We start from the raw sequence: 27,491 nt of genomic DNA on the forward strand, positions 1-27,491 counted from the left end.
GGTGGTGTTTGTGCATCATAGCCAATTTCAAGTTGAATTTCAGTCAGAATTTTTGTTGTTTTGCATGTTTCTTTAGGGTACATAAATCTTAAGCTCATAAATCAGTGTGTGGGTTACATTCAAGTGACAAAGTGACAGACTTATGAAGGTTGGGAGGAGGTCTGGGTGGTTAGATGGGTCAACAAAACACCAGAAGGAACTGACAAATAATAGTTTCAAAGGGCGTTTGGTTTGTTGACGGTCATGGTTTGTTCAAGGTTGTCCACCAGAGACTGAGGGGGGCATATCCTCCTTTAAAGAACCTCAGGGTGTTGATAGCGTCTTTACTATGCATATCTACATATTCCTGTCTCACCGTGTGTTGCCTGGTGAGTTTATTTGTAAGAATCATTACTCAGCCTTTCCAGTATAACTTTGCAATGTGTCTTGTGCAGCGGTTGGTTTGTTCAGCAGGTAAAGATGTGGCAGAACATGCAGGAACATTCCAAATTTTTGTGCAACTTTTATTTTGGAACTGTTTTTGAACCATGTGAGAATCTTTTTTGTCATTGAAATTTGTATTATTATTGCTTCCCTCAATTATTCTACAGACATATTACTTTCTGGTGTTGGTGTCATTACTTTTAAGTCAGGTTTTCCAAACATACATCCCCAAAAATGTAGGAAAAACAGGGTTGAACAATACAAAAAAAAAAGCCAAACAACTCCAAAACTTATTAACACTTCTGTTATATTGTCTCTTGATCCTTGCAACTTTTTTTAATGCAATGAAATCCTAATATAGCCAGAGGAAATGATTCCAAGCGTGTTTAAATTTGACTTTTGTATTGTTGATTCTTTCTATTCTTTGACTGAACTTTAGGTTTTGTTGAACTAGCGAACTCAAAGAACTTGCTTTGTAGTGTAACACTCTGGTGTCTGTACAGAGTGTCCCTAAAGTCTGGACACGTAGGAAATCTCATTAACTATCTTTTTTTTCCCCTCCACAGATTAAATATGGCTTTGTCGAAAGAAGAAAGAGTTGAACTGGTGCTTCTCGGTGGATGTGAAGGATGGACATATCGAAAGACAGGGTTGGAGTTAGGGGTTGGGTTGGGTTGGGGTTTGTGTTAGGGTTAGGTTGAGGCTAGGTTAGGGGACAGTAAACATGAATTTAAAAAAATAAACAGTTCTGATATCTGGCACAGGTCTTTACCATATGCTTGTTTGTTTTTTGGTAATTTATGGATTGTTTGAAAGAGAAGACAGAGGAAAAAGCAAGGACAGCACCATGAAAGGTAAGTAGGCACATTTTTTCATTTCATTAAAAAAAAAATGTTAAAAGTGTAACATGTATTTTTTTTATCTCACAGGATGGATCTTAGAACAGCTAAAAGTAATAATTGTACTGTGTGAACAAAATATCGGTAAAGGAACACAAAAAGATTATATTTTGTCCCAAACAGGATTTGAACTGGTGTTCATAGAATTTCCATTGATCCCGGAAAAGAGGTAAGAGGTCAGAGGTCAATATACTTGGTTATTTTAATAATTTTAGCAAACTTAAACGATTATAATCATTTGTTTTGGTTGAGGTTAGACTAAGGATTTACAGAAGTATGATAAGTTGCAACTGTAATGATTTCAGATTTCACTTATTTTAGCATCAGCTGGAAAGCAAAAACACACAAAATAATGTTTTTTTTATTTAATTGTAAATAAAATCAGGTGTCAAGGAGTTAAGATTACTCACAATAGATTTTACAAGTTAAATATTAGACATTCGTAAAATATTGATGGCCAGCTAAAGTTACATATCGGTAGCTTAACCCTCGTGTTGTCCTGCGGGTCAAAATTGACCCGTTTTAAAGTTTGAAAATATGGAAGAATATATATTTCACAGTGAAACTTCTGTCCACATTTTCAACATTTGTTGGAAATTTTTGAAAATTTTTTGGTGGAAAAAAAAATGTGAAAAATGCTGGATTTTGGTAGATTTTTATGTGAATGTTCAAGAAATTATCAGAAGTTCTACTGATATATATATGTAATCACTTTAGATATTTTTAGGATTTTTTGGAAGATTTTTACAAATTTTTTGAAAATATTTACAAGAATTTTCTCGCCAAATTTGGGGGATTTTTTTTTTAAATAAAACTTTTAAGGGAAACTTTTAAGAAATTATTGGAATTTTCTTCCTGAAGGTTTTGCAAATTTTCAGAAATTTGGGGTATTTTTTTGCTGAATTTTGGGACTTTTTTCAGACAAGGAAACAATATTTTTTGGTGCCCATAAATGAGGACAACAGGAGGGTTAAGCTAATTGGGCCTGGTGCCAACTCAGTGTTGCTAATGTGAGTAAACTATTGATAGCATTAAGCTAATATCTACACTCCATGATGTAACTGCTGACTGCATTTTCAGATAAGCTTGTTCAAATATTTATTTATTTGTTTATTTTAATTTTTACGTTCTGCCTTTAAAAAGCTAATTTCAACAGGCCATTTAATAAATAGGTTGTAGAAGTAAAATCTGCAGTCAAGTGCGATCCGCCACTGCTGAAAAAAATCCGAGAGGAAACACTGTCGGCATATCGGTTATTGGCAAAAAAACCTTTCAAAAATTTTGAAGCCCAAATGTCCTCCAATGCTGGAATGACCCATATAAATGTAGAAATGAAAGCTGGAGTCATGCTTTACGCTCCACGGTGCCCATCCCTGCTGGTGGCACTAATCGCCCTCCATATGTTCCAGGAAATAGTAACATCCAGTGGATGCACTGACTCAGAGGCGTGGATTCCCAGCACTGTTGTCTTCTCCGGGATAAATAGGCGCTTTGCCTTTAACTCTGCTGAACCCCACTGTGCACAGAAATGTAGCGTTAGCCGTCTGCTGCACAGAAAAAGATGTGCCGTCTGGCTGTTTCTAATTATAGCCAATCTTATTTTGACCACACCGACGCCTTATTGCATTATGGATGCCTCTGGAATGGTGTCCCTTCAAGATAGCGTGGGAATCTTCCAGTAGAGGCTCCATGCTCCAGCATCGTCTCGCCTAGAGCGCGCAGAAAAGAGCGTCTGGTCCGTGTGGAGGCTGCAGTGAGAGTCCGGGCTCCTGTGCGGAGGGGATGCGCTTGTTCCTCCGCTGCATGCCGGATCTGAGCGCGCAGGATGCGGGAGTATAAGGTGGTGGTGCTCGGCAGCGGCGGGGTGGGGAAGTCCGCCCTCACCGTGCAGTTCGTCACCGGGACATTCATAGAGAAGTACGACCCGACCATCGAAGATTTCTACAGGAAGGAGATCGAGGTGGACTCGTCGCCGTCGGTGCTGGAGATCCTGGACACCGCCGGCACCGAGCAGTTCGCCTCCATGAGGGACCTCTACATCCGGAACGGCCAGGGCTTCATCCTGGTCTACAGCCTGGTCAACCAGCAAAGTTTTCAGGACATCAAGCCCATGAGGGACCAGATCATCCGGGTCAAGAGGTGAGACACAGTCCGGTTCCTGTCTGGCCCCGTTAATGCGGTAGAAGCAGACAGGAGGCTGGTTCAGGTTTAGGCCCTCAGAGAGTCACATCTGGAAGTTAGAGGAGTTAGAATGCAGAGGAGCAAAATCCTGCAGCAAGAGAGAAAAAAAATCTGTTAAAGAACCGTTAAAAAGCTGTGAAAACAATAGTACAAAACAATAAAGTACAGTCAGTAATAGTGTAATTTTACAGTTGCACAATGTAAGAAAATTACATATAAAAATGTGAAATTAACAGCAAATATTTGTAAAATATATTAATATATGCATTTAAATTGTTTATTATTCTGGTCACACATTATAAAAAAATATTTTCATTTATAATAACAGATTTTTTACAGTTGGCATGTAAATTGATACTCTAATGTTATTTGTAATTTAACAACCTGGTACAGGTTTTTTTTTTTTTTTCAAATATCTTTAAAATAATTTGATCCTTTTTGCTAATTTAATAAAAGTAAGAAATAGTGTTATTTTGTAGTCACACAATGTAAAACAAATTACATGTAAAAATGTGAAAATAACAGCAAATATTTGTGAAATAATGATATTTTTAGCAATATTAAATACACTAAAATGGTGTGACTTTATGTAAAAATGTAAAAATACAGGGTTAGTAGTTTTGACTTTCTTTTCTTTTTTTTAAATCCTCAAAATGTTAATTGATACATTTTCAGTGATTAAACCAGAAAAAAACACATGTAAATTGTTAAAAATCAGAAAATTACAGCAAATATTTGTAAAATAATTACGTTTTTTGCTAATTTAAATACAGCAAAACAGTGTAATTTTATAGTCACGTGTAATATGTGTAATTTAACCAGTAAAATAACAGTAAATAGTTCCAAACATTACAATTAAAAACAGTTCTACAGTGTGGTGTTGTCATTTCCTGATTAAAATCAGTAAAATGAAACGTTCTGGAGTTCCCCATGGAGCCGTTCAAGGGCCACTAAACAATCAGTGAAACTCCTCCTCCTCCTCCTCTTCCTCCTCTTCTTCCTCCTTAGCTTTGTCTTCATGTGTTCCTCATCCTCATCCAGCTGTGGCTCACCTGTCATACATCAACCCACTGAACTCTCTCTCTTTGATGGCTGCAGTCCGTTACTCAACAAACCCACTGAGCTCATCTCTCGGCTGGAGGAGGAAAAGCTGTGATCTTTCCTCTTGATTCTGATGTAGTGGTATTTCTGGCTGCTTTAATTCATTTAACGACGCCGGCTGACTGACTTTTCGGTTCTTAGTTTACTAAAGCGCAGCGTTGTGAGGGTTTAACTGGTGTCTGATGGTTTGTCCAGATGCTAACCAGAGCAACATGATGGAGTCACATGTCTGTCTGAAGAACCGCTCAGACTGTTTGAGTTCAGTTTCACCTAATGGTGTTTATTTGGGATGGTAATGAATTAAATGTCATGCCGCTGCCGCTCGCTTATTTAGAGCCACAGTTTGGCAAAGATGTTTGTTCACTGCTGCAGAGTCAGACGAGGACACAGACTCCACTCTTCATGTCTGCCCATTAAATATGAAGAGGGTGAGTTTAGTTTAGGATAAAGAGGGCAGCAGCTGAGGTAGGCAGAGAAAATCCACCTTAAAGCATTTCTAGAGCTCACCAGTTAACGTTTTAGCTTCAGTAAAAGAGAAAACAGTTCAAAAAATGTTATAAAAGACAACAAATAGCTAGAATTCTGGTAGTAGATACACCAAAATACTGCTAAAAAATGGAAATGTACCTTAAAAGTAGAATAATTAGATTTTTTATTTTATTAAATGACTTTTTAATGTCAAATATGTGTAAAAAAGCAACTATATATGAAAATCATCAGTGTATAATATCAGACAGTTTTATCATATATATATATATATATATTTGATTTTTAAGAATTTTAAAATTAATTTGTAAAATTATTGTCATTTTGCAAATATTTCCTTTTTATTAAACACAGTTTAATACTGTAAGTTTAACATTGTAAATACATTTCTAATATTAGATTAAATTAGTGACAATGGAAAAAGTGTGTTGGTTTTTCAAATATCTGTAAAATAATTTGACTTTTTTGCTAATTTAAAACAGTAAGAAATAGTCTAATTTTAGGGTTGCAAAATAGAAGAAAAGTCCATATAAAAATGTGAAAATTACAGCTAGTATTTGTAAAGTAATTATAGTTTTTGCTGATTTAAATACAGCAAAACAGTGTAATTTTATGTTCTCCATAAAAAAGTAAAAATTTTTGATGCATATTTACTTATGTCATATTTTTTTACTTTATTCTGTGATTTTTCTCATTATTGTGTGTAACCAGTAAAATAACAGTAAATTGTTCAGAAATAGTGCAATTTTACTGTCTCACAATGTTTAAAATAGTGAATAATAATAATGAAAAATATTTGGAAAAACTACAGTAATTTTATGAATGAATTTTAACATTCTTAAAAAATTTAAATATTATGGAGTTTTTTTTGGAAAATCTTAAAGTTTTTTTTAATATTATTTTACATTACAAAATAGCAAAAATGTGTATTCTTTGCTATTTTATTGATATTTCTTTAAAAAAAAAAATACAGACAAAATCTGAAAAATTGAAAGAGAAATACTGTAAATTATGTTTTTTACTGTGTTTTTCTATACAAACTTGTTCTAATATAAGATCAAGACTGCAAATGTCTGTAACGTGACCCTGAAAAGCCTCGCAGAAGGAAAGATAAAACTAGAGAGAGAACAGAGCTCTGACTCATGCAGTCGTCTCTGTCTGAAACCTGGAACAGTAAAAGAGAAAACATGTAGCTCATTATGAAAAATCTTCCCCACAGCTGTAATTCTAAAGACTTGTGTGTCTCATTGCTGCATTCTGAATGTGAACCTGAGCAGCTCTTTCCATATTTATCCAGCTAACTACAGTAGTTTATAATCTGACCTGTATTCAGTGGTTTGAACTCAACGCTCTGCTGACGTCACACGAACTACGTCACGACTGACGACGCTCAGCGGAGCACGAGGGAACTCCTTCCAAATGAATAATATAATGAGGGATAAAAAGACGCAGCGTCGCCTCCAGCAGCAGCAGCCATCCTCCAGAGGACACCCGTAAATATTTCAGGCTTTTATTTCACACTGCTCTGCTTCTGGAGTTTCTTACTGTATCTGGAAATAAATCAAAAACCTGGAGATTCTCTAGAAGACAAAACCTGTAGGATCACTTACAATATCTGTCAGATCAATCATCAGGAAATAACTGATTTTTAATAATGTGCGCTGTAAAAAAAAGTATTACATTAAAAAGCCGAAGAATTTGTCAGTAAGGGTGCCAGAAAAAATATATTAAAAAGTATGGAATACTGTTATGTTCAACACACGAAATGACAAAGATAAGACAAATAACACATGCAAGACAAAAAGGAGACACAAAATGACAAAATCATGAGACAAACGACAAAAATCAGACAAAAAAGACCAAAAACAAGACAAAATATTACAAAAATGAGACACAGATTGACAAAAATGAGACAAATGACACAAAACAAAAAAAAGGAGACAAAAAAATTACACAAATTACAAAGTGACAAAAAAAGAACACAAATGAGACAAAAAATGACAAAAAAAAGGAACAAAACGTCAAAAAATACGCAATAAAACACAAGCGGGACAAACGACAAAAGTCACACAAAAAACCAACAAAAACGAGACAAAATATTACAAAAATGAGACACAAAACGGCAAAAGAACAATGAGCAATCTAGTATTTTACTTTATGATCAAAACTACTTGTCATGGTCTAGAAATTATTTAAAATTTATAGTTTTACAAATTTAAAATCTGCAGTTAATGTCTTCTCTGTAATTTTTACACTTTACAAAGTCGTCCGGATTGGACCCTCTGGAGGGCCAGTTTTGGCCCGCGGGCCGCATGTTTGACACCACTGTTGTAAATGGTGAGTCCTGACTGTCATATATAATAAAATACAGTTTGTGTCTATTTACAAGAAGTTTGTTCCAGGTTTAAGTGTCTGTAGTTTATTTAAACACAAGAGTTTTGCATTTTTGGGGGGGAAACTTTATAATTCGGCCCTAGAAGTAAAACATCTCTGACAAATCTGTGACATTCAGTGATTTTAAGGTTTCTTTGGTGACTTTATTTCACGATGCTGGACTCACTCTGTCTTCATGAAAGCCATCATCTCCTGGTCTCCATTAGCTGCCTTCAGGAGATCTCCCTCCTCCTGACTTGTTGCTGAGCCAGCAGCAGTAACAGCAAGCAGAGATCTAGCAGGAGCCCACTCACCACAGCCTAATGGGATTGTGTTGCTTGGAGGCCTCCATTAGGACATATAAAGCACAATGCTTATTATGCAGGGAAGCAGGAGCGATAGTGAGATCCTTTATGTTGTGAAGCCCTGGACTCCTGCTGAGACGCTGCTGCTGCACGTTTCTCTGTTACCGTGTTGATCGTATGCATGAAGGAGCAGAAGATGATAAATGTGGAGCTGCTTTTAATTCTATACAGGCATCTTTTACATCCTGTAGAGTCCTCACAGATTAACCGTACTGTAGAAAATAATGTTTAAATAACAGTTCTTAACTATGTTCTCAACAGTTATACTGTTGTTTTTGCAACATTTTCCTGTTTTGTTAGATTACAGATAAAAACTTGTAAAATCAAGGAAAAAAATTGACATGTCACTCATAGAAAATCAGGGCAACACTGTAAATTGTGTTACACAGTTTTTTACTGTATTTAAATCAGCAACTATTATTATTATTATTATTATTATTATTATTATTATTATTATTATTATTATTATTATTATTATTATTATTATGAATAAAATAATGATATAATAATTATTACTATTATTATTATTATTATTATTATTATTATTATTATTATTATTGTGGATATTAGTGGATGTTGCTATTCTTTTTGCAGATATTTTGCCTTTTTTTGTTTAAAAAAATATGTAAAAAATATTTACATTAAGGACTGAAAAATGGTTAAAAAATTTGTTTTTTTACAAATTTTTCCCAGCTTGGTTAAACTACAAATAATATTTAATAAAATCACAGAAAAAATTATTAAATAACATATTAACCATACAAAATTCGGCTAAAACAGTAAATAACATCCACCTCGAAAACCTAATTCTGTTAAAATATTTGAAAAATATGATATCAAAAATCTGTGTTTTTATAAATAATAATTCTGTTACAATATTTGACCGAAAATTCACCCAATTTTTTTAATGCATTGAAATCGGCGAGGAATATTACTATTATTATTATTATTATTATTATTATTATTATTATTATTATTATTATTATTATTATTATTATTATTATTATTATTATTATTATTATCCTGTTTTTTACAGTTTTGTTAAATTACAGATAATATCACAGATAAAAATTGACTTACATGTTGACTGTAAAAAAAAAAAAATACTAAAAAAAGTAACAAAAAATATAAATAATGTCTACATCAAAACTGAGAGTATTTTGTCTTTTTACAACATGTAACTGTAAAATTACACTGCTTTGCTATATTTAAACCAACTTAAAGCAAAATTAGTTTTCAGTTTTTTCAGTTACACATTCTGGCAGCCCTGCAGTCTGATTTCCGCTTGTTTTCCTGGCTTGTTTTCTCTTCTTACGGTGCAAATAAACCCCATCTGGGTGTAGCCGTCCTCGCTATCTAACCATCTCCTGGCTTGCATATGAGGGTTTGTTGTCGTGTTGGCCTGGAGGATTACATTCAAAGCGACAGAGCTGCGTTTTCACGCTGCGCTGATGCTGTGTCTAATAGCAGGAGGTGAGCATCACGCACCGCCGAGTGGAAACAGAGGGAGAGACCAAAACTACATTTCCCAGGGGGCACTCAGAGCAACTTCTTGACCTCAGGCTTTTAGTGTTTGCCATCAGGAAGGGGGTTGTTAAAGCAGCCGACTTGCTTTAAAATATTATCCAAGCAGTGCCACCAGTAAAGTGTGTAAAGTGCTCCGACAGATTCGCTGCACTTTAGCTCGCATAAGTGTTTTCACCACCGTTTATCTAACGGACTTGTAGCTCTCAAATGTCTGAAAACTGCACAATCCAATCTGACATACATTAGTAGAACTACTCCTAACTTTTAACCCCCCTGTTGTCTTCATTTATGGGCACCAAAAAATATTGTTTCCTTGGCTGAAAAAAATCCAAAAATACAGCATAAATAATAAAACTTTCAGGAAGAAAATTCTAATAATTTCTTGAAAGTTTCCCTTAAAAGTTTTATTTAAAAAATCCCCCAAATTTGGCAAGAAATTCTTGTAAATATTTTCAAAAAATGAGTAAAAATGTCCCAAAAAGTGATTACATATATATATATCAGTAAAACGTCTAATAATTTCTTTAAAAACATTTGCATAAAAATCAACCAAAATCCAGCGAAATTCACTGGATTTTGGTTGATTTCTATGTGAATGTTTTTAAAGAATTTTTTTTTTAACATTTCTTTTTTCCGCCAAAAAATGTTCAAAAATTTCCCAAAAATGTTGAAAATGTGGACATAAGAAATTTCACTGTGAAAATATATATTTTTTCCACATTTTCAAACTTTGAAACGGGTCAATTTGACCCGCAGGACGACACGAGGGTTAAATCTCCAAACAGTCCAACCCAACACCCATGTAGCACCGTAAAACAGCAAAGATCAGAGAAAAGCCTGAAAAATGAGCATAATTTGTGTCTTTTTTCCCTCGTTTCCAATCTTGTTAGTCATCTTGCAACCAAATTTATCTCATGACCCCCTTAGGGCGCAAAAACCTTTGCTTTGAAGTGAATCGGGAATTTCCCAAATTTAGATTATTATCACTTCTGACTGAAAAACAACAGATTTTCATTCTGGATCTCGTTGGAATGTTTGCAGAGTAAAGAAATCCTGACAGAAAGTTAGAACCAGGTGCTTTTTTAATCAGTTCCAACTCTTGCACTGCAGTTTCAGTCAATCTAATGTTGGACTTAGTGATGTTTGTTTCTCTAGTTGGAAAAACAACCGACCAATCTAAGCTTTGTAGCACTGATAGGGTTGATGTAGCCAACTAAGCTACTGGAAAATGATGATTGCAGCTTTTAAAATGTGGTTACTAGTGTTCTGTTGGTGCTGGAGCTGTTTTTACTCTACAGAAATGTAAAGCAGGAGAAAACAACAAACATCGCTGACTAGTTCCTGGTGCAGCACAAGAGTTGGAAAGCATCTATTCTGGGGGATTACCAGCACAGTTGGATTCTTTTGGGACCGCTTGGCTGAAACTGGCAGCTGTATGAATATGCAGCTTCTTGTTTTCAAAATCTAGCGGGAGAGGAGCCATGCTGGATTTACGGAACCGACAGCAGCAGGTGGCTGACAACTTAGGAAATTATACAGCAGAAAATATTCAGTATTGCTGGAGAACGATACACAGATACAGAGAAAACCCAACGTGCTTAGCTTCGGTTTTTCTGAATCCAAGAAGCCACAGATTGAAAACGCTGCATCCCCATAATGCATGTGGACTCTTGCATAACTACTTAACCTCTGCGGGGTGTTATTCCAACTGGTTGATGGGGAAAAAAGACGCAAACACACACCCACACACACAGAGAATCAGTGTTTATAAAAAAGAAAAGATGGCCTCCACATTTTCCATTCAGCCTCGGGTAACAACGGGCTTATTAAGGCTACCTGCTGCGCTAAATAGCTACAGTGACTTCACTTATTCACGAGCCCCACAGCGGCAGCAAACGCACATACAAATTACAAAAGAACAGCCAGGCATCTCCGACACGAAGCCCTCCAACCCTGCAGCCGCCTCCCCCTCGCTGCCTGCATCTGCTGTTAATTAACGGTTGGAGCAGCTTCGCCGTGTCACAGCCAAACGTTGTGTTTGCATGTAAGTGGACAGAGGAACCACAGAACCTCATAGCGCCTACACTGTCAACTCCCAAAGGGTGGAGAACAAAGCCTCCGCAGCTAATGTTTCTGTAGCGCCTTCTTGGCATCCGTGAGGAAGAAGAAGAAGAGCGAGGAAACAAAATAACAAACCGCAAACATTCCTGAGATAAACAGACAGAGGAGGCCTGTGCAGCAGATGGAGAAGGTCTTTAGAGTCTCTTTTTATGGCCAAACCCCAAGCTGCATTTCCATCTTTAATGGTGCAGCCCAGCTCCTCCAGATTTCCTTTGCTTCAGCTGCAAAGACATTAAAAAAGGGGGTTCACAGATGAGCGCTCATTAGCTCAGTCATCCCTGCCGCTTGGTGACAGCAGCGACAAGAATCTTGGGAGTGAGAATAAAGTTTTACGCTCGTTTTACGAAAGAAACAAGGCGAAATGATCGTCGTAGTACGTCGTATATCGACTGCAGGATGCCAAAAATACAAGGATGTCCTACTGCATCCGGGTGCTTTTCTTTCTGACCATCATGACCCAAAATCCTGCAGTGGAAGAAGAAGCCTCGTGTGAATGTAAACAATCTGGAGAGCGCACAAACAGCTCGTTTCTTACTGACCGCAACGCCTACGTGAACAAGTTTAATATTATGACAAAGCAGTGTGTGAAGATTGTACTGAAAGAAAAGTAGATATGATATGAAATGCAAAGTTAACGGTCCAGATTTACCTTCTTCATGACACATCATTAGGTGGGTCAATACATAATTGCAGGACTTTTTGTATCATTTTTCAGACATTTTTGCTGTTTTTAGGCCTAAAATCAACATGGCCACCTATAACCAAACACCACATGGTATTTTTACAGAAAGATTCCTTTAAATGTTTTTTTTTTTTTATTATCCCTTATTAATCCCATGAGGGGAAATTCTGATTTCGCATTTCTCCCAATTGGGGGGAGTCAGAGCAACGGGTCAGCCACGGTACAGCGCCCCCTGAAGCAGGAAGGGTTAAGGGCCTTGCTCAAGGGCCCAACAGTGGCCACATTGGGGCTTGAACCTCTGACCTTCTGATCAGTAGTCCAGAGACTTAACTGTTGCACCACCACTGCCCCAAAGCGAAATTTGCTGGATTTTGGTTGATTTTTTTCTGAATGTTCTTAAAGAAAATATTAGAAGTTTTACTGATATATATGGAATCACTTTAGATATTTTTAGGATTTTTTGGAAGATTTTTACTCATTTTTTTGAAAATATTTAACAAGAATTTTCTTTCCAAATTTGAGGGATTTTTTATTTATTTATTTATTTTTAAAAATAAAACTTTTAAGGGAAACTTTTAAGAAATTATTGGAATTTTCTTCCTGAAGGTTTTGCAAATTTTCGGAAATTTGGGGAATTTTTTTGTGAATTTTTGGATTTTTTTCAGACAAGGAAACAATATTTTTTGGTGCCTGTAAATGAAGACAACAGGAGGGCTAACATGCATCATGTGGAAGTAGAGCAGGACTACTGTACAGTTATCCAGTAGATGGAGATATCAGGCAACATATTCTCTAACATGTAGCCCCAAACACTGATTGACATACAGCATATTTAATAATACATGATATCAGCCTACAGATCCCTGCGGGGGAAGTTTTCCACGTGCTGTGATAAGCAGTTTTGGTTCTCATCTGGTGTGGAGGGAGCAGCAGTTTGATGCTGCAACAAACACTCTCTCCATACAAACTCCCCACCCGAGAGGAGCTGGCTCTCCCTGTGTCTTTGTAGTTATATATAGAGTTTCTCCTGCAAGGCTGTCAGATTGCATTTGTCTTCGTGGTGCTCTCCTTGTTCACACTTCACACCCTCTAGACTCCGGCTTTCCGAACACACGAGGCCACGCGAGATGCTTGTCCTGCTGAGGTCAGCTGCCGTTTGCATGCGTGTGAGGGGAAAATGTCGAGCTGCAGGGAAGTCTTTGGCATTTGAGGCGACTTTTAAGTTGCGCTCCTGTTGCTGACATTATTTAGATCCATTTGCATTTTTTTCGAGAAGCTTTTACTCTCTTGTGGATCCCTCTGGTGTCGGGGTGGAGATGGATGGGTGGGGTCAGAGGTCAAGCTCAGCTGCTCAACAGCACCCTCCAAAGTTGTAGGGCAGCGCTGCCCGGCTCAAGGATGATTAAACAGTCCATAAGTGTCCGCTGCTCGTTCCTCCACCCCGCTGCCTGCACTTATTTCCTCCAGCTCTCTGGCCCTCTTTAGCTCAGTGAGACGTTTGCCAGCTCTTTTCCACGCCTCAGCTCTTCTCCCAGCTGAGCGGTGTGGCAGCAGGCCACCAATTTGTAGATAAGAGCCTATTTCTCAATAGCACCAGCGGATCAATAAGCCGGGCTTGGAAAGCACTTAGGAATGACTGATGCTCGAGGCTATTAGGTGGTCGGTGCCATTACCTGTTGTGAGAATATATACCCGGTGTAACTGACATTCTGCAGTTATTTAATCAGAGAAAACATGAAGGGCATCTAACTGAAATGGAAGATCTTGTATTTGAATAAAGGTGGATCTGACTTTACTATAGTGTAATTTATAGGTGCTTCGCTTTAAAGTGTACTCATAGTTTGTGACACTGATGTCATTGTGTGTTGTAGCTTTGTACTTCAGTAGCTGCTTTTTTTTGCCCACTTGCAGACAGAAAAAAAACACAACAAGTACATATTCTCAGTCTGTATGTAAATAGTAGAGGCAGTCTCTGGGCCTGAAAAGTGAAACCAGTGTGTCGAGGGATTCACTCAGGAAAGATGATGAAAATGACAATATGTGGACCATTGCATATTTACAGTGTTCATAGAGTCCTTTGGTTCAACAACCCAAGATGGAACAACCTCAGTCCAAACTAGAGATTTCAAAAGTTTGTCCACACAACAATGATTGACGTCATGGTGGTTGTGCACATCTTTCATGTACAGATTATGTACCAACCTCTATGTTGACATGGCTAATTTGTTAGCTTAACTTATTATGCAAGTCTTCTTTTAGCTCTGTTTTGGCCTCCACCACCTACTGAGTGGAAAAAGCTGCCAAGTGAGAGTGAGCCAAAACAGACAATGAGCTAAAAAATACTATAAAGCTCCAGACCTGAGAGGACCTCCAGGATTGTGTGGGAAAAAAATCTGCTGGTTCTTTGCTACAAGTGAAATCTTCGCTTCGAACCCACTATAGTTAACTTAAAATATAGATTATTGGCACGAGCACTCCTCACCACCATCAGTGAAACACCAAATTGAGGAGTGTCTTCAGGAAGACAGTTTGTTGGTTTATCTTCTTAATATTTCGTAGTATCTTCTTACTCTTGATATCAAATGCTACACTGTGGAGTTTATAATGTAGGAACAAACAACAAACACAGCCAAAGCTCAATATGAAGTCGAAAACACTTGTATCCAAGGTACGACGCCAATGTTCATGTCTCCCCATGTGAGAGCAGCACATTAGCTTTATTCAATTATTCAATAACTTATTCCATTACTCTCCGCAGCCTGGTTTCCTTGTATTGATGGCTCAGAGGGAAGAGGACCGGGTTCGTCAGCCGCACGCTGTGGAAGAAAGCTTTGGATCCTTGAAGACATGCTTAGTGCATGATGGAAACGATGCAAAGTAGAGAGCAAACGATTTTAAACAAGAATTGGAAGCCATTAAACGTACAGCTTTGCATGCCATGCAAATGCAGATATAATGCACCCAGGAATAAATAGAGCATCGCCAGGTTCTGAAGAGGCTTTTTTTTTAATGTGATGACAGTTTGCTAATGGGATCTACACGCCTAGGGAGTGATGGGAGCCTCCCGGGAAGCTGGAACCGAATCCTGCCTCTCCATTGTGCATTGTTCAAACCCCCTTATTGTTTCAGCATCTAACAAATACAGTATGTAGGCCAACAATGCACACATGCGCTGTCGCCGAGTTTACTCACTCCTTCCCTCCCTCTTTCTCCCTTAGGTACCAGGAAGTTCCTGTAGTCTCAGCTAGTAACAGAACACACCCCAGCAGGGGGAAGGCGGTGAATTTTATGTGGTTTCTCTCTTATTTGCAGGTACCAGCAGGTGCCGGTGGTGCTGGTGGGCAACAAGGTGGACCTAGAGGAGGAGAGGGAGGTTTCCCCCAGCGAGGGCCAGGCGCTGGCCGAGGACTGGGGCTGCCCCTTCATGGAGACATCGGCCAAGAGCAAGACCATGGTGGACGAGCTTTTCGCCGAGATCGTGAGGCAGATGGACTTCTGCCCTCTGCCGGACCGGAGAGAGGTCTGCTGCCCCGCCTGTAGCATACAGTAGCAGCTGATCGGCCGGCTGATGGACGGAAGGGGAGCAGAAATTACAGTGCAAATGTATTCGTGTTTGAAGATGGAGGGGTTTGAAGGAAAAATCCACTCTTGCAATCAGCATTTCTACCTGCTTTCTGTATCTAGTAGCTGAGGCCTGATCTAGAGGCGTTAATGGGCAAATGTAGGACAACAAAGCAGGTTAAAGGGGAATTAAATATCAGCACTTCTTCTCAGACACAGGGTGGATTTTCCCTTGAAAGAACAAAAAAAACCCAACAACACTCGACCTCCCATGTCCATCACGGTCCCTGCTGATTATTCAGGATTGAATTTCCGGGGTTTCCCAAAGGCAGCACGGTGCCAAAAACCATCCTAAAAGCCATCAACGAAGAGGATCATAGTGCTAAATGCTTTTGGGAAAGCAGCCATAGGTCCAAGCAGGGATGGCAGCGTGCTCAGCAGTTTTATTAGTCCCATTTTCTTCCGCTTGTGTTTTTATTTTGGCACTTTTGGGACTTTTTTTGACAGGCCTATATACCAAGAACAGATAGGTAACACCACTGTGAAAGGAGTCATACCGGAAGTTCATTTTACAGCAGGCCCGCCTAACTACGAATGAATGAATAAAATGAACGAATGTCTAAAAAGGAAAATCGCACCTTTGGGGAAATTCACGCCGAAGATCCCAAATGTTACTGTGGATGATGTGTGCATGAAGTTGTGCTGTCACACTGACATTGAGTACAATCAATCTCACCCAAAGAGACAGTGTCGATAAATCAACTGATCAATCAATCAGTCAGTCGTTCAAATGTACGGACACTTGTCTTTACACCTTACAGACGATACAAATGCCTTGTTACATTGTATGAAGTGAACATCAGTGTCAGTGTGTAGTTCATCTACCTTAAGTCACATCAGATATGTTAGTGGTTCAATGTCAGGAACACTTATTTTCAACAAAAAATAAATCTTTATGCACAGCTGTGTCGCGTCTATTTATTGTTGAATAATCATTTTGTGCAAATTTATTCTCCTGATGTCATTCGCAACTTTGAAGTCGCCTCTCTTCTTTCGCTTTCACCTCCAAAGGTCATGAATTTTGCTCTCGCTGTGAAAATCGCCATTTCAGCTTTGCTTTTTAGCAGTAATTCGTTGCTATCTTGGCCTGTGTCAAGATGATTCATGATATTTTGGTCCCGTGGCTGCGTCCTCCTGCTCCTGCCACTGCCATTAGTGCCAACACTTAACTGCTGATTCTGGACCTGAAAAATCCAACAGGCATTTGTCAAATTCTTAGTGCCATTAGAGTCCATTAGAGGATGAAATTGGGGACATGTGAGACTTCAGATCCAAGATCATAACTTTGGATTCCATCCCATTAGCATAGGCGCAGCAGTCTTTCAAGACTTATGAAAGACACTAAGACTATTTAAATTGTGGGCCCCACAAGTAGCTAAACTTTAGCTAAAGTGCAATGTCAAAGAAGTATTAGACAGACATATAACCTATTATGTTGTCTGTGTAGATTCTCAGTCATCTAGGCCATGGTAATCCAAAGAACTTCAGTAGAAGGCGAATGGGCTTCTTGAAGACATTTTACCCCTTATCTAAGGTGCTTCTTCTTCTTGTAAGCAAATTATTGGGAGTTTCAGGTCTTTAATATCATACGTGATTAATGACCCAAGACTCTCACGCCTTCAAGGTGTGAAAAAGTAGTGAGAAAAGTGTTTTCTTAGGGATTAATGAAGTTCTAAATTTTCAGGAGTGAGATCTCAAGACTGCATTATAAGTACTTAATCAGTGGTATCACGCACCCTCTTTTGTATTTAGGAATAGTTCTGATTTATGAAAACAGCTTTAACCATTAGTTGTAGCAAAAAACTATCATCTAAGAGGCATCCTCAGTTCTAATTGACGGATAGGCAGTCCCAGATACATATTAACCTGAAATGACATGGCTAATGGTACATTACCACCCAAGACTCACGTGTTTTGAGGTGTGAATGGTTGTGGAACTGCCAGATGTGTGATGACTCAAGATGCTAATGGTGCTGAAAGTTTCCAGGAAGAGAACTCATTTGAGGACAACAATGTTCATGTTCTTGACAGAAGACAGAAGACTCTGAACACCACTTATCAGCTACTTATAATACAGTCTTGAGAGCTCTCCCCAGAAAGCTTCACCACTAATAACATCTTGAGTGATTCCTCACATGGCAGTTTCACAGCCACGTGAGGCGTATATTGTAATTGGGCATTTATCCAGGTGATCTGAAGATGATGGTATACATCTGGGTATCCCAAGCACTCAGTTAGAACTGAAGAAGCCTCTTAGGTGAGAGGTAAAACATCTTTACCGATCAAAAATGGAAGTCCAGTTGCCTTTTGCGGAAGCTCTGCAGAATAATTATTGCAGAGATTTCCTTTCACAACCCTCCTTTAAACCACTACCAACAGCGACACCTGCTGTCATAAACCAGAACAGCATTTTCGTCCTGTAGGTTACTCGGAACCTCTAGCTTCTGACAGCGCTTCCTCCCCGGACCTGGATTGACGTTGCACACGAAACAGGCATGGCGTCCTTCAACCACAGACGTTCGTAACAGACCTTCATCTGTATTTATTTGAGATATTTTTTATGTGTCTGGTGAAATATTTATGACCATGGCGACCAGGAGCGTATGTCAAGTCTTCCAGCGGCGTAAGTACCCGTTTGTTAACGTGTAGCATTAGCATGTGAGCTAACTAGCTTGTAGCCGTTAGCTTTGTAAGCTCCGTAAATACACTTTTATTTCAGAAAATGCTTTACTCGGCATAGCAAAAAAAAAAACGCATGTCACTAATAATAAATATTTCCTTTTACATTTAGTGTCCTAATGTCATTTCCCGGTGAGCTAACATGCTAATTAGCAGCACCTTGATTAATGTATTTAGACACACTTGTGCGTTTCCTCCTGTTACACGTTTTCCAGCGTTGACATAAAACAAGTCATACAGAAGTTAATTTAAGAGTTGTCAAATGGCTTCTGTTATTTCAATTCGGGGTTTTTTTAGTCTCAAATGCAAGTTAACTCTGTAAAACCCACTGTTGCAAAAATACATCAGTTTTAATTTTTGAATTATTTATATATATATATATATATATATATATATATATATATATATATATATATATATATATATATATAAAATTTAGTTTTATTTATTTGTGTTTGGGTATATATGTTATTATATATTATATTATATATTTATTATAAATATTTATTATGTTTTTGTTTTATTATAATCCCCATATATATACACACACACACATATATATATGTATATATACACACATATATACATATATATGTATATATATGCGTGTGTGTGTAGATATATATGTGTGTAATTTTTGTTTAATTTTAATCTATTTTTTTGCTATTTTTTTCTGTATGTATGTATTTTCTTTCTTCATTTTCTTCATTTGTTTTTTGGGTCTTACAAGTTAATAGGTTTTAACGTCATGATATTATGAATGAGCAAACAGCTCCAAAAGCCCGAATCTTTTTTATCAACTGTTTTTTTGACTAGTACATGCTCTGAATAATGGTTTTTAAAGCCTCGTTGTCAAGTTTGACAAAAAAATATAGAATGTATTTTAAAATAATGTCTTACAAAATTTGTTATGAAACGCTCAAATAATAACAAAAGACAAAACTGTTATTTAAAACTATATTGTGGCAAAAAAAATTGTCCGCTTATTTATGGTGGCATAGCTGTTCTATATCAGCACATCAGATTTTTGCTTTCATGTAACCTCTAATTTGAGATGTATTAAACTTATTTTGAGTCTTCTTGTAAAATTCAACTCAAAATGATAATTTCAAGATTGTTTGACTAAACAAGATATTTAAGATGCATTGTCTTAAAACAAGTCCCTCCATCTTGCTGAAATGTCTCTTGTTAAGTGAATTTATCTTGAATCAAGTGGGATGAGACATTTTGAGTCAAAATAATACAAATACACTTGGTAAGGTTTTGAGTTTTTGCAGTGTGTACCTCCTTCCTCCATCTATCTGTCCTCTCTCATCCACAGGTTTTGCGTCGGCCGCAGCGTCTTTGCGTCCGTTGCCTGCTGAGGTTCGCAGTCAGCGCAACGCCGTTTTCTCCAGAGAGCAGGCCAGACAGAGAGCTCTGTACCCTCGTATCGAGAAGATAGAAGTGTCCATGCATGGCCCGGGCCTGGACGGCACACTGCTCATCATGAACAGAGGGATGTCCACTCCACTCAGCTGTGCTAGACGTAAGTGTCATGTTAAATATCCACCTACTTTCAGCTTCACTGCAACTGTTTGAACGCCTTCTTAAATAGAACAATCCACGATAAGAAAGTAAAAGCTTCATTTTTGTGCATTTATACTGAATTGCTCTGTGATTAGCTACTTGATTCTGATGAACTGTGTTTCCCTCAGATCTGACAGAACATCATGTGAAGAACTCCGCTCTGGCCCTGGTGGATGGAGAACCGTGGCCTCTCCACCAGCCCCTCACCAGCTCCTGTTCCCTCACTCTGCTCACATTTAAAGACAGCGACCCAACCCTGGTCAATCAGGTACCATGACAACAAAAAATAGGACCTTTTTTTTTCATATTCTGCTTTTTCTTACTGATTTTGGAAGGTCGGGGAATCTAGTAAATCCTCAGAAGTGAAGGTGTATTTAACATTAAATAACTCTTTTGCATATTTATTTCATTGTGAGCTCAGAAAATCTTGGAAAAATAATCTAGTTTTACATAGAAGTGAGAAATATATGGTACATGTCCTGCTGAAATGTGCCTTACTGTCATCTTTGCATAGAATAATGGTGCTATCAGGCCAGAGGAGCCATCTGCACTGGAAAATGACATTCTGTAAAGAGTTTCTGTGTTTAAAGATTAGATTAGAAGCTTTATTCAGCAATACAATTAATTTTGGAATGCAAAAAAACCAATTTATGCGCTGAGTATTAAGCAGACAGGAGAATCAAGCAGTGTTCATCCGTGTCCTCATGTCTCCCCCTCAGGCCTACTGGCGTTCCTGTGCCGCCCTGCTGGGTCAGGTCATAGAAACTGCATTCAAGGATGAATATACTGTGGAGCTGCTCAGCACGCCAGAAGTGGCGGGTAAAAGGAGCACTTCCTCGTGTCTGATTGGTGGTGAGTGCTGCCTTATCTGATTCTATTTCATGTGTTCCTCTGCAGTCACGTCGGGAGCTTTCTGCTGTGATGTGGTGCTCGACCCCCAGCTGGACTCATGGACTCCGTCTGAGGTGTGTGTGGTCGAACACTCACTTCAAGAAAAACTACGGCATATTTCAACCTGGTGTTTTTTACTTTAATTTAGCTGTTACAGCTAAGTTTACACTATTTTTTCTATTGTAGCAATCCCGGAAAATAGTCTTCAGTGGGGTGCAATTAGCATGTGCTCGCTGTAGCTGCCAAAGGAAGCAGATTTGTACTTGAACATTGAAAGTAAACACTGAATTTAGCCACCAGGATCGACCCTTTTCTTAACTCTGTTAGCTTTTACTTATTGTATGGAGACCTGAGTGTTCAGTCTGGCTGCTCTTGGTCGTTTCTTCCAGTCGACTTTGAGGAATTGAAACACCACATCCAGGACCACAGCGTTTATCAGAGCTGCAGATTCATGAGTTGCTGTTCTGCTGCATGGAAATATTAGTTTTCTCTTAAACGTCTGCAGTCGTTGCTGAGCTTGTTTCTGTTGATCAGAAGCTTTGTTTTCAGATATAATATCCTCAAACCTTAATATACGATACGTTCAATGTCAAAACAAATGTGACACGATGTGCTCAATATATCACTGCACTAACATCAAACTTTTCAGCTGGTGTAAAGTTTGTGTTTAACATAATTTTCCATCCAAAATCTTTTTTTTTTGTGTGTCAGATACTGTCACACAAACCCCAGAGCTGGACGTTTAAAACTCTGTGCTTCACAAACAGCAGAGGTTGTGGTTTATTGTATTCATGTTGGCTTAAATGAATTCCAATATTTTACACTGGCAGAAAGATGTGAAGACAATCTTCTCACCTCATATTCCCACTCCTTCAGTCATCATTTGGCTTTTATCTTGTGTCATGCTGACACAGTCCTTTAGCTGAGTGTGATACATCTATTTATACCTGTCTTATGTCAGGGTTTGTATTTATTAAATGCTTGAGCGTAAAAAAAAAAAAAAAAAAAGGGGGGGGGGGGCAGGAAAGAGGTTTTGTTTGTTTGTTGGTTGCTGGATCTTTTTCTGATCCTTTCCGTGGCTGTTTATTCCCAGGAGTCTCTGCGCTCTCTGACCAGAGGGGCCCAGCAGCTGATCCACCAGGACCAGGCCTGGGAGCCTCTAGAAGTGGTGCCCTCTGTGGCGCTGGAGGTTTTCTCACACAGCAGGTAGACTCCATCCGACTCTTTATGTCCTCCTCTGATGACACCTCACAGATTTCTCCACCGCTCATTGTATCAACAGCACTTTTCTTTCTGTAGAAGAAGCGTCATTTACAGAAAGAAAAGTGTTGAAAAGTGTCCGGTGGATTCATGTCCGATGTGAAGTTCATGTGGTTACAACTGACCTTGATTTAAAAAAAGAAATTATTTATTTATTCTACGTAGAATTTAAAAAGGACTGCCATCTTGGTCCCATCGTGTGAGAACATAATACAAAAAAAGTGCATAATATAAAGATTACAAGTCTGAAAATGCTCTAGTAAGTTTTTTTTTCCTTTTTTGGGGAGTGATTTCAAGCTTCTGTGAATTTCTGGTTATTACTGAATACCAGTAAGCAACCGATAATTAGCTGAAAATGGTTGCATTTAGCTTTCATTCCTTGTGTTTTGATTGTAAACGTACTTTCAGGAAAGACCAGGGAGACTGTTTACATACTTTGTGGGAGCTTGAACTCTCCCACTTGTTATATTGTAGCTTATCAAAATATTTTGTTTGTGCTTGTATGTTTTCTTTCTCCAGTGCACTCAATCAGTGACTATTGTTGATAAACTCTCTGTCTGTTGCCGTCTTTGCCAGGTGTAAACAGGAAGAGGTGGAACAGAAAGCTTCACAAAATCCCAAAGGCACAGTGATGCTCTACAGGTGACTTTGCACTTTTTTTGGGGGAATATTTTCCAATTTAACAAAACATACACAAAATGTAAAATACAAAATACTCCCCACGCCCCATAGATATACAAACTGCAAGAGTACCTGACTCAACACTAGCAGGTAATAGTCAATGTGTTGGAAAAAATAAACAAATAGAACATAAAGAAAGAGGCGGTGTAAATAATCCTGGCTTATACATGCGACTTGTGGTGTATCAGTTTGGTATCGTTTTTATAGTAAGTCTGATAAAGGTTTTGGCAGGCTGCCAAATCTTCAGAAAGGTGTTGTATTCATTCCTCAGAGTATATGTGATCTTTTCCAGTGTGATGCAGCTGTTCATTTCCATCCACCATCTAGCTATGAGGAGATAGGAGTCAAACTTCCATGTCACCACAATAAACTTCCTGGCAGTGCACAAAGCTATTTCAAAAAATGTCTTCTGAGTTCTTAAAATGTGCTTTAATGGTTGTAAAGTTCCCAGGTAGACAAATTTGTGGATCCAGTGGGCCAGAAAGTACTAAGTTTCGTACACGACCAGGTGCTCTGCAATAACGAGTCCTCCTCTGCAGCACATCTAAAACATGTCTGATAGCTCAGGTTTATATTCATGCAATGTCTTTGACGTAATATAGAGTTGGTGAAGAAAGTTAGAATGGATCTGACTTAATTTTTCCTTCATATTCCTCAGTTTTATGTCATTTCTATATACTTGAAACTTATATTATTATTATTATTACATCGCTGACCTAACTTTCTGCCGTCTGTGAAGATGTGGTGACCATGTGCTGCTGAGTGGGGGCCCCCTGGTGGCCAGGACAGGCCTGTGCTCCCAGTACGAGGTGACGGCCCTCCATAACCTGGGTCAGGGCTCCTGGGGCGTCCAGCGCCGAGCACAGGGCCTCTCTCTGCCTCTGCAGCTGCAGGTAGGGATGTGTGTGGGACACATGATGACGACATGATGATGATGATTGCTGTTTTTAGTCTACTGCTTTTTTATTTTTAATTTATTGCTGTACATCGTCTTTCTGTTTTACATCTTTGACACTTTTATGTATAACTAGTCATACTATTACTGGCAGCTATGTCTAGCTAATTATTCATTTAATTTATTATCATTTTTACCGTTTATTTTAGTTGACTGCTCTGACTTGCTTCCTATATCTTGTTTGATTGTGTGTATTGTGTGTTTTAACTGTCAAAACACCTTGTGAATGCTGTTCTTCAGGGTGCTACATAAATAGAATTATTATTATATAAGTTGACATTTCAAACTAAGCGATTACAGGTTTTAGTGTCCCAGTTTTTTCTTCAAGACTACAAAGTGTTTGTTGCCGTGGAAGAAAATAAATGACATTTCATCATCTTGATATCAAAGTTTGCCGTGCTCAGGGGTGTAAATATTTATTTAAAGGACTTTATTGATGTCTGCATGTGTCTGCAAGTCACGTTTTCTCTTCCTCTCTGCAGGCTCATCACACAGTCTGGAGGAAACTGAGGCAGCGGGCAGAGAAACTGGTAAGAGCAACAAATCTCTGTTTTCTACCTCAAACAGTCGTCCAGCAGTCGTGACATCAAAGCTCTCGATGCTGGATGTTTGTCCAAACGACTGTGTGTCACGTTCATGCAACCCGCTCTCCGGCTGCAGCCGTCGCTTCACATTTCTCAGAGTAGCCAGAGGTTAGGATTTAACGCTGCTATTTTTATTACTTTGCGTTATTATTTTGGCAAAAGCAGCGAGAGGAGGCTGTAATCTCCAGGAAGAAGCGGGCCTCATCCACCTCGTGAAGGACAAACTGCCGTTTTCTGAACTCCACATCAAAAACACAGACGCTAACTTGAGATCCAAAGAGGAAGTATTTTTAAATCTCTCCAGGTTTCAGGGCTCTCATTCGAGACGTTGGGAGTGATGCAGAGTTGGATCTGCTCCATCTGCCTCACCGAGTTTGACTTGAGCGCTAAAAAAGAAGCTTAATTTCTGCAAATTCAAACTAGGCTACGAGTTAATTTTGGATGGAGCCTTCTAGGCGAAATATATTTTCTCTGGCGTTCTCTGTGAATCACTGATTGCGTAGTGAGAAAAAAAAGATGTACTCATTAATAGGCACACTTGATTTGGCAACCGATGACATAGCGCGCTCTGTGGCCTACATTTTATTTTCACCGACATCCGGTTACTCAGGGAATTGAGCTAGCACTATATTAAAGACAAAAGTGTGGATGTCGGAGCTGGACACGCATTAAAAGTGGAGACTATTTGGATCACGTCCTTCTGGAGTTGTTACAAGCACAAGATTAGCATGCAGACCTGCTGCAGGAGCGTCTCAATATCAGTTTTATATCCTTGGAGGTCACTGTTCCATATTATCGCCTGACTGTGTTTGCTGTGTTTAGATGCGTATGATGTTTAAAGGGGGAAGGCCGTCCTGTCCTCTTTGTCCCATGTGTTAACACAACATGACAGTAATCAGTGGAAGAGCTATAAACTGCAGCCGGCCTCAAACTTCTCTGAAGGACGTTTATACCGCAGTAGAAGTAGCCTGATGCACGTCCTCTTCTCCTGTCCAGCAGCTTGCATGGGCAGGCTGAGATCATAGAAGACCACATCAATGTTTCCGTTCCTTCTGTTCAACCGCACACGGCTGTGTTTGCAGATAAACTGTCTTTGTCTGCCTCGTGGAAGGACTGTCAGAGTCGTGAGAGACGATATCAAACATCTACAAGCGCTGGAAAGACAGTTTAAAACACAAATTCTTATGTGTTTCACATGAGAAACTATTACACTGCAAAAACTCAAGATCTTACCAAGTCTGTTTGTCTTATTTTTAGTCAAAATGTCTCATCTGACTTGATTCAAGATAAATTCACTTAACAAGTGACATTTCAGTAGATGGAGGGACTTGTTTTAAGACAGTGCATCTTAAATATCTTAAGAAGTCAAACAATCCTGAAATTACCTTGTTTTGAGTTGTATTTTACAAGAAAACGCAAAACAAGTTTAATACATCTCAAATTAGGAGGTTACATGAAAGCAAAAATCTATTTTTTAGTGAAAAAATACAGTTTTTTTTAGCATGTCTGGCTTATTTTACGACACCTAAAGCTTGACAATCCTGGTAAAATATAGCTTAAAAGAAGTTTTCCCAGCTAATTTTAAGATCTCAATATTCTAAATATATTTTATTTGGTCACTTGAGATCAAACTGGGCTGAATGTGGCCCCTGAACTAAGATGAGTTTGACTCCCCTGCTTTAAACTGTCACCATCTTTATTGAGTGTTTCTAAAGGTTAGACAGTATTGATTTGATACACATAGAATCATTCTGTGAACTGTTGAAATGATTGAATATATGCATGTTTGTTTTAAAGGAGTGATTGTTCAAAGATTGTTCTGCGTTTTGTCCTGAAAGAGCAAACCCTGGCGTGCAAAATCCATCTTAAAATCCTGTACAGTATCCTGACAGCCACTTCAGCTGTTTTTACGATAATGTTTCCCATTTGAATGTTTTAAAGCTGAGGTGTTTTATTCTAAAGTTGAAAGATGAGTGTTGTTTTGTCCGCCCCCTGTATGTGGCGGCGCACAGAACTCTGCAGAAACAGGTTGATAAAAGCAGCGAAGGCGTGGGCGGACACGTTTTGTGAGCCGGCTGCAGGCGGTAGGGAGGCATGTCCCCCGTCTGCCTCCAGCTGGCGCTCCAAACACTGCCACCCACGCTGCTAACACTCTCGCACAAATTCTCCCCGTGGGGAACATCAAAACCCCCACACCCCTCTAACATCACGGAGGAAACGCTCTTTTAAAGATGCTAACATGTATATATTTTACAGTTTTCTACAGAAATAGGCTGGAGAGAGGACTTGTGAATAAATCAGTTGCTGTTCTTTCTATACATCTCACTTTTCCATTTTTAACACAGGTGGATGCACCAGGATTTGAAGAGGTGACACCAGCTTCTCCAGCTCAGCAGCCTCCAACCAGCCAGTAACCTCCTCTGTAACCTCCCACACACACATAGACATACTTCTGACATGTTTCCCACTGTGTCATTTGTTCAATAAATGTGTAAAAACACACGATAAGTCACTTCCACACATCTCTTTCTTACAAAAACGAAGCGAGGGGGGTGTTTCACTGTTCTGCTGATTGTGAAATGTTCAGACTTGTATGTGTGTCAGCAGTTTGCCTAACCCTCATGTTGTCCTGTGGGTCCAAATTAACCCGTTTTTAAGTTTGAAAATGTAGGGGAAAAAAATATTTTCACAATGAAACTTCTGATGTCCACATTTTCAACATTTTTGGGAAATTTTTGGAACATTTTTTGGTGGGAAAAAAAGCAATATTAAAAATGTTTCTTAAGAACAGTCACAAAAAACCAAACAAAATCCAGCGAAATTCACTGGATTTTGGTTGATTTTTTTTTTGTGAATGTTCTTAAAGAAAATATTAGAAGTTTTACTGATATATATGGAATCACTTCAGATATTTTTAGGATTTTTTGGAAGATTTTTACTCATTATTTGAAAATATTTACAAGAATTTTCTTGCCAAATTTGGGGGATTTTTTTAAATAAAACTTTTAAGGGAAACCTTTCAGGAATTATTGGAATTTTCTTCCTGAAGGTTTTGCAAATTTTCAGAAATTTGGGGGATTTATTTGCTGAATT

General features: G+C 38.5%; 2 protein-coding genes across 2 annotated transcripts; both read left to right on the forward strand.

The window, feature by feature from the left end:
- The first annotated feature begins 2,289 nt into the window (after window positions 1-2,289).
- Window positions 2,290-16,681, forward strand: LOC111582606 (ras-related protein Rap-2a-like). The gene is made up of 2 exons (XM_023291369.3): window positions 2,290-3,461; window positions 15,471-16,681. Exons 1-2 carry the CDS (start codon window positions 3,148-3,150, stop codon window positions 15,706-15,708), a joined length of 552 nt encoding a protein of 183 aa, XP_023147137.1. The 5' UTR covers window positions 2,290-3,147; the 3' UTR covers window positions 15,709-16,681.
- Window positions 16,682-18,238: 1,557 nt separating this feature from the next.
- mrpl39 (mitochondrial ribosomal protein L39) lies at window positions 18,239-26,900 on the forward strand. The gene is made up of 10 exons (XM_023291368.3): window positions 18,239-18,402; window positions 19,780-19,986; window positions 20,156-20,295; window positions 20,747-20,846; window positions 20,925-20,992; window positions 22,012-22,124; window positions 22,755-22,820; window positions 23,599-23,752; window positions 24,297-24,344; window positions 26,744-26,900. The coding sequence occupies exons 1-10, from the start codon at window positions 18,360-18,362 to the stop codon at window positions 26,810-26,812; spliced, it is 1,008 nt and encodes a 335-aa protein (XP_023147136.2). The 5' UTR covers window positions 18,239-18,359; the 3' UTR covers window positions 26,813-26,900.
- Window positions 26,901-27,491: the final 591 nt, after the last annotated feature.

This window comes from Amphiprion ocellaris, chromosome 24 (assembly GCF_022539595.1).
Source record: "Amphiprion ocellaris isolate individual 3 ecotype Okinawa chromosome 24, ASM2253959v1, whole genome shotgun sequence".
NCBI lineage: Eukaryota > Metazoa > Chordata > Actinopteri > Pomacentridae > Amphiprion > Amphiprion ocellaris.

What these genes read in the sequence shown, in the direction of transcription:
- LOC111582606 (XM_023291369.3), top strand. Translation starts at nt 3,148, where the DNA reads ATGCGGGAGTATAAGGTGGTGGTGCTCGGCAGCGGCGGGGTGGGGAAG. An exon ending in CAGATCATCCGGGTCAAGAG is followed by an intron (nt 3,462 to 15,470) that starts GTGAGACACAGT and finishes TCTTATTTGCAG; the next exon opens with GTACCAGCAGGTGCCGGTGG.
- mrpl39 (XM_023291368.3), top strand. Translation starts at nt 18,360, where the DNA reads ATGACCATGGCGACCAGGAGCGTATGTCAAGTCTTCCAGCGGC. An exon ending in ATGTCAAGTCTTCCAGCGGC is followed by an intron (nt 18,403 to 19,779) that starts GTAAGTACCCGT and finishes TCTCATCCACAG; the next exon opens with GTTTTGCGTCGGCCGCAGCG. An exon ending in ACCCAACCCTGGTCAATCAG is followed by an intron (nt 20,296 to 20,746) that starts GTACCATGACAA and finishes TCTCCCCCTCAG; the next exon opens with GCCTACTGGCGTTCCTGTGC.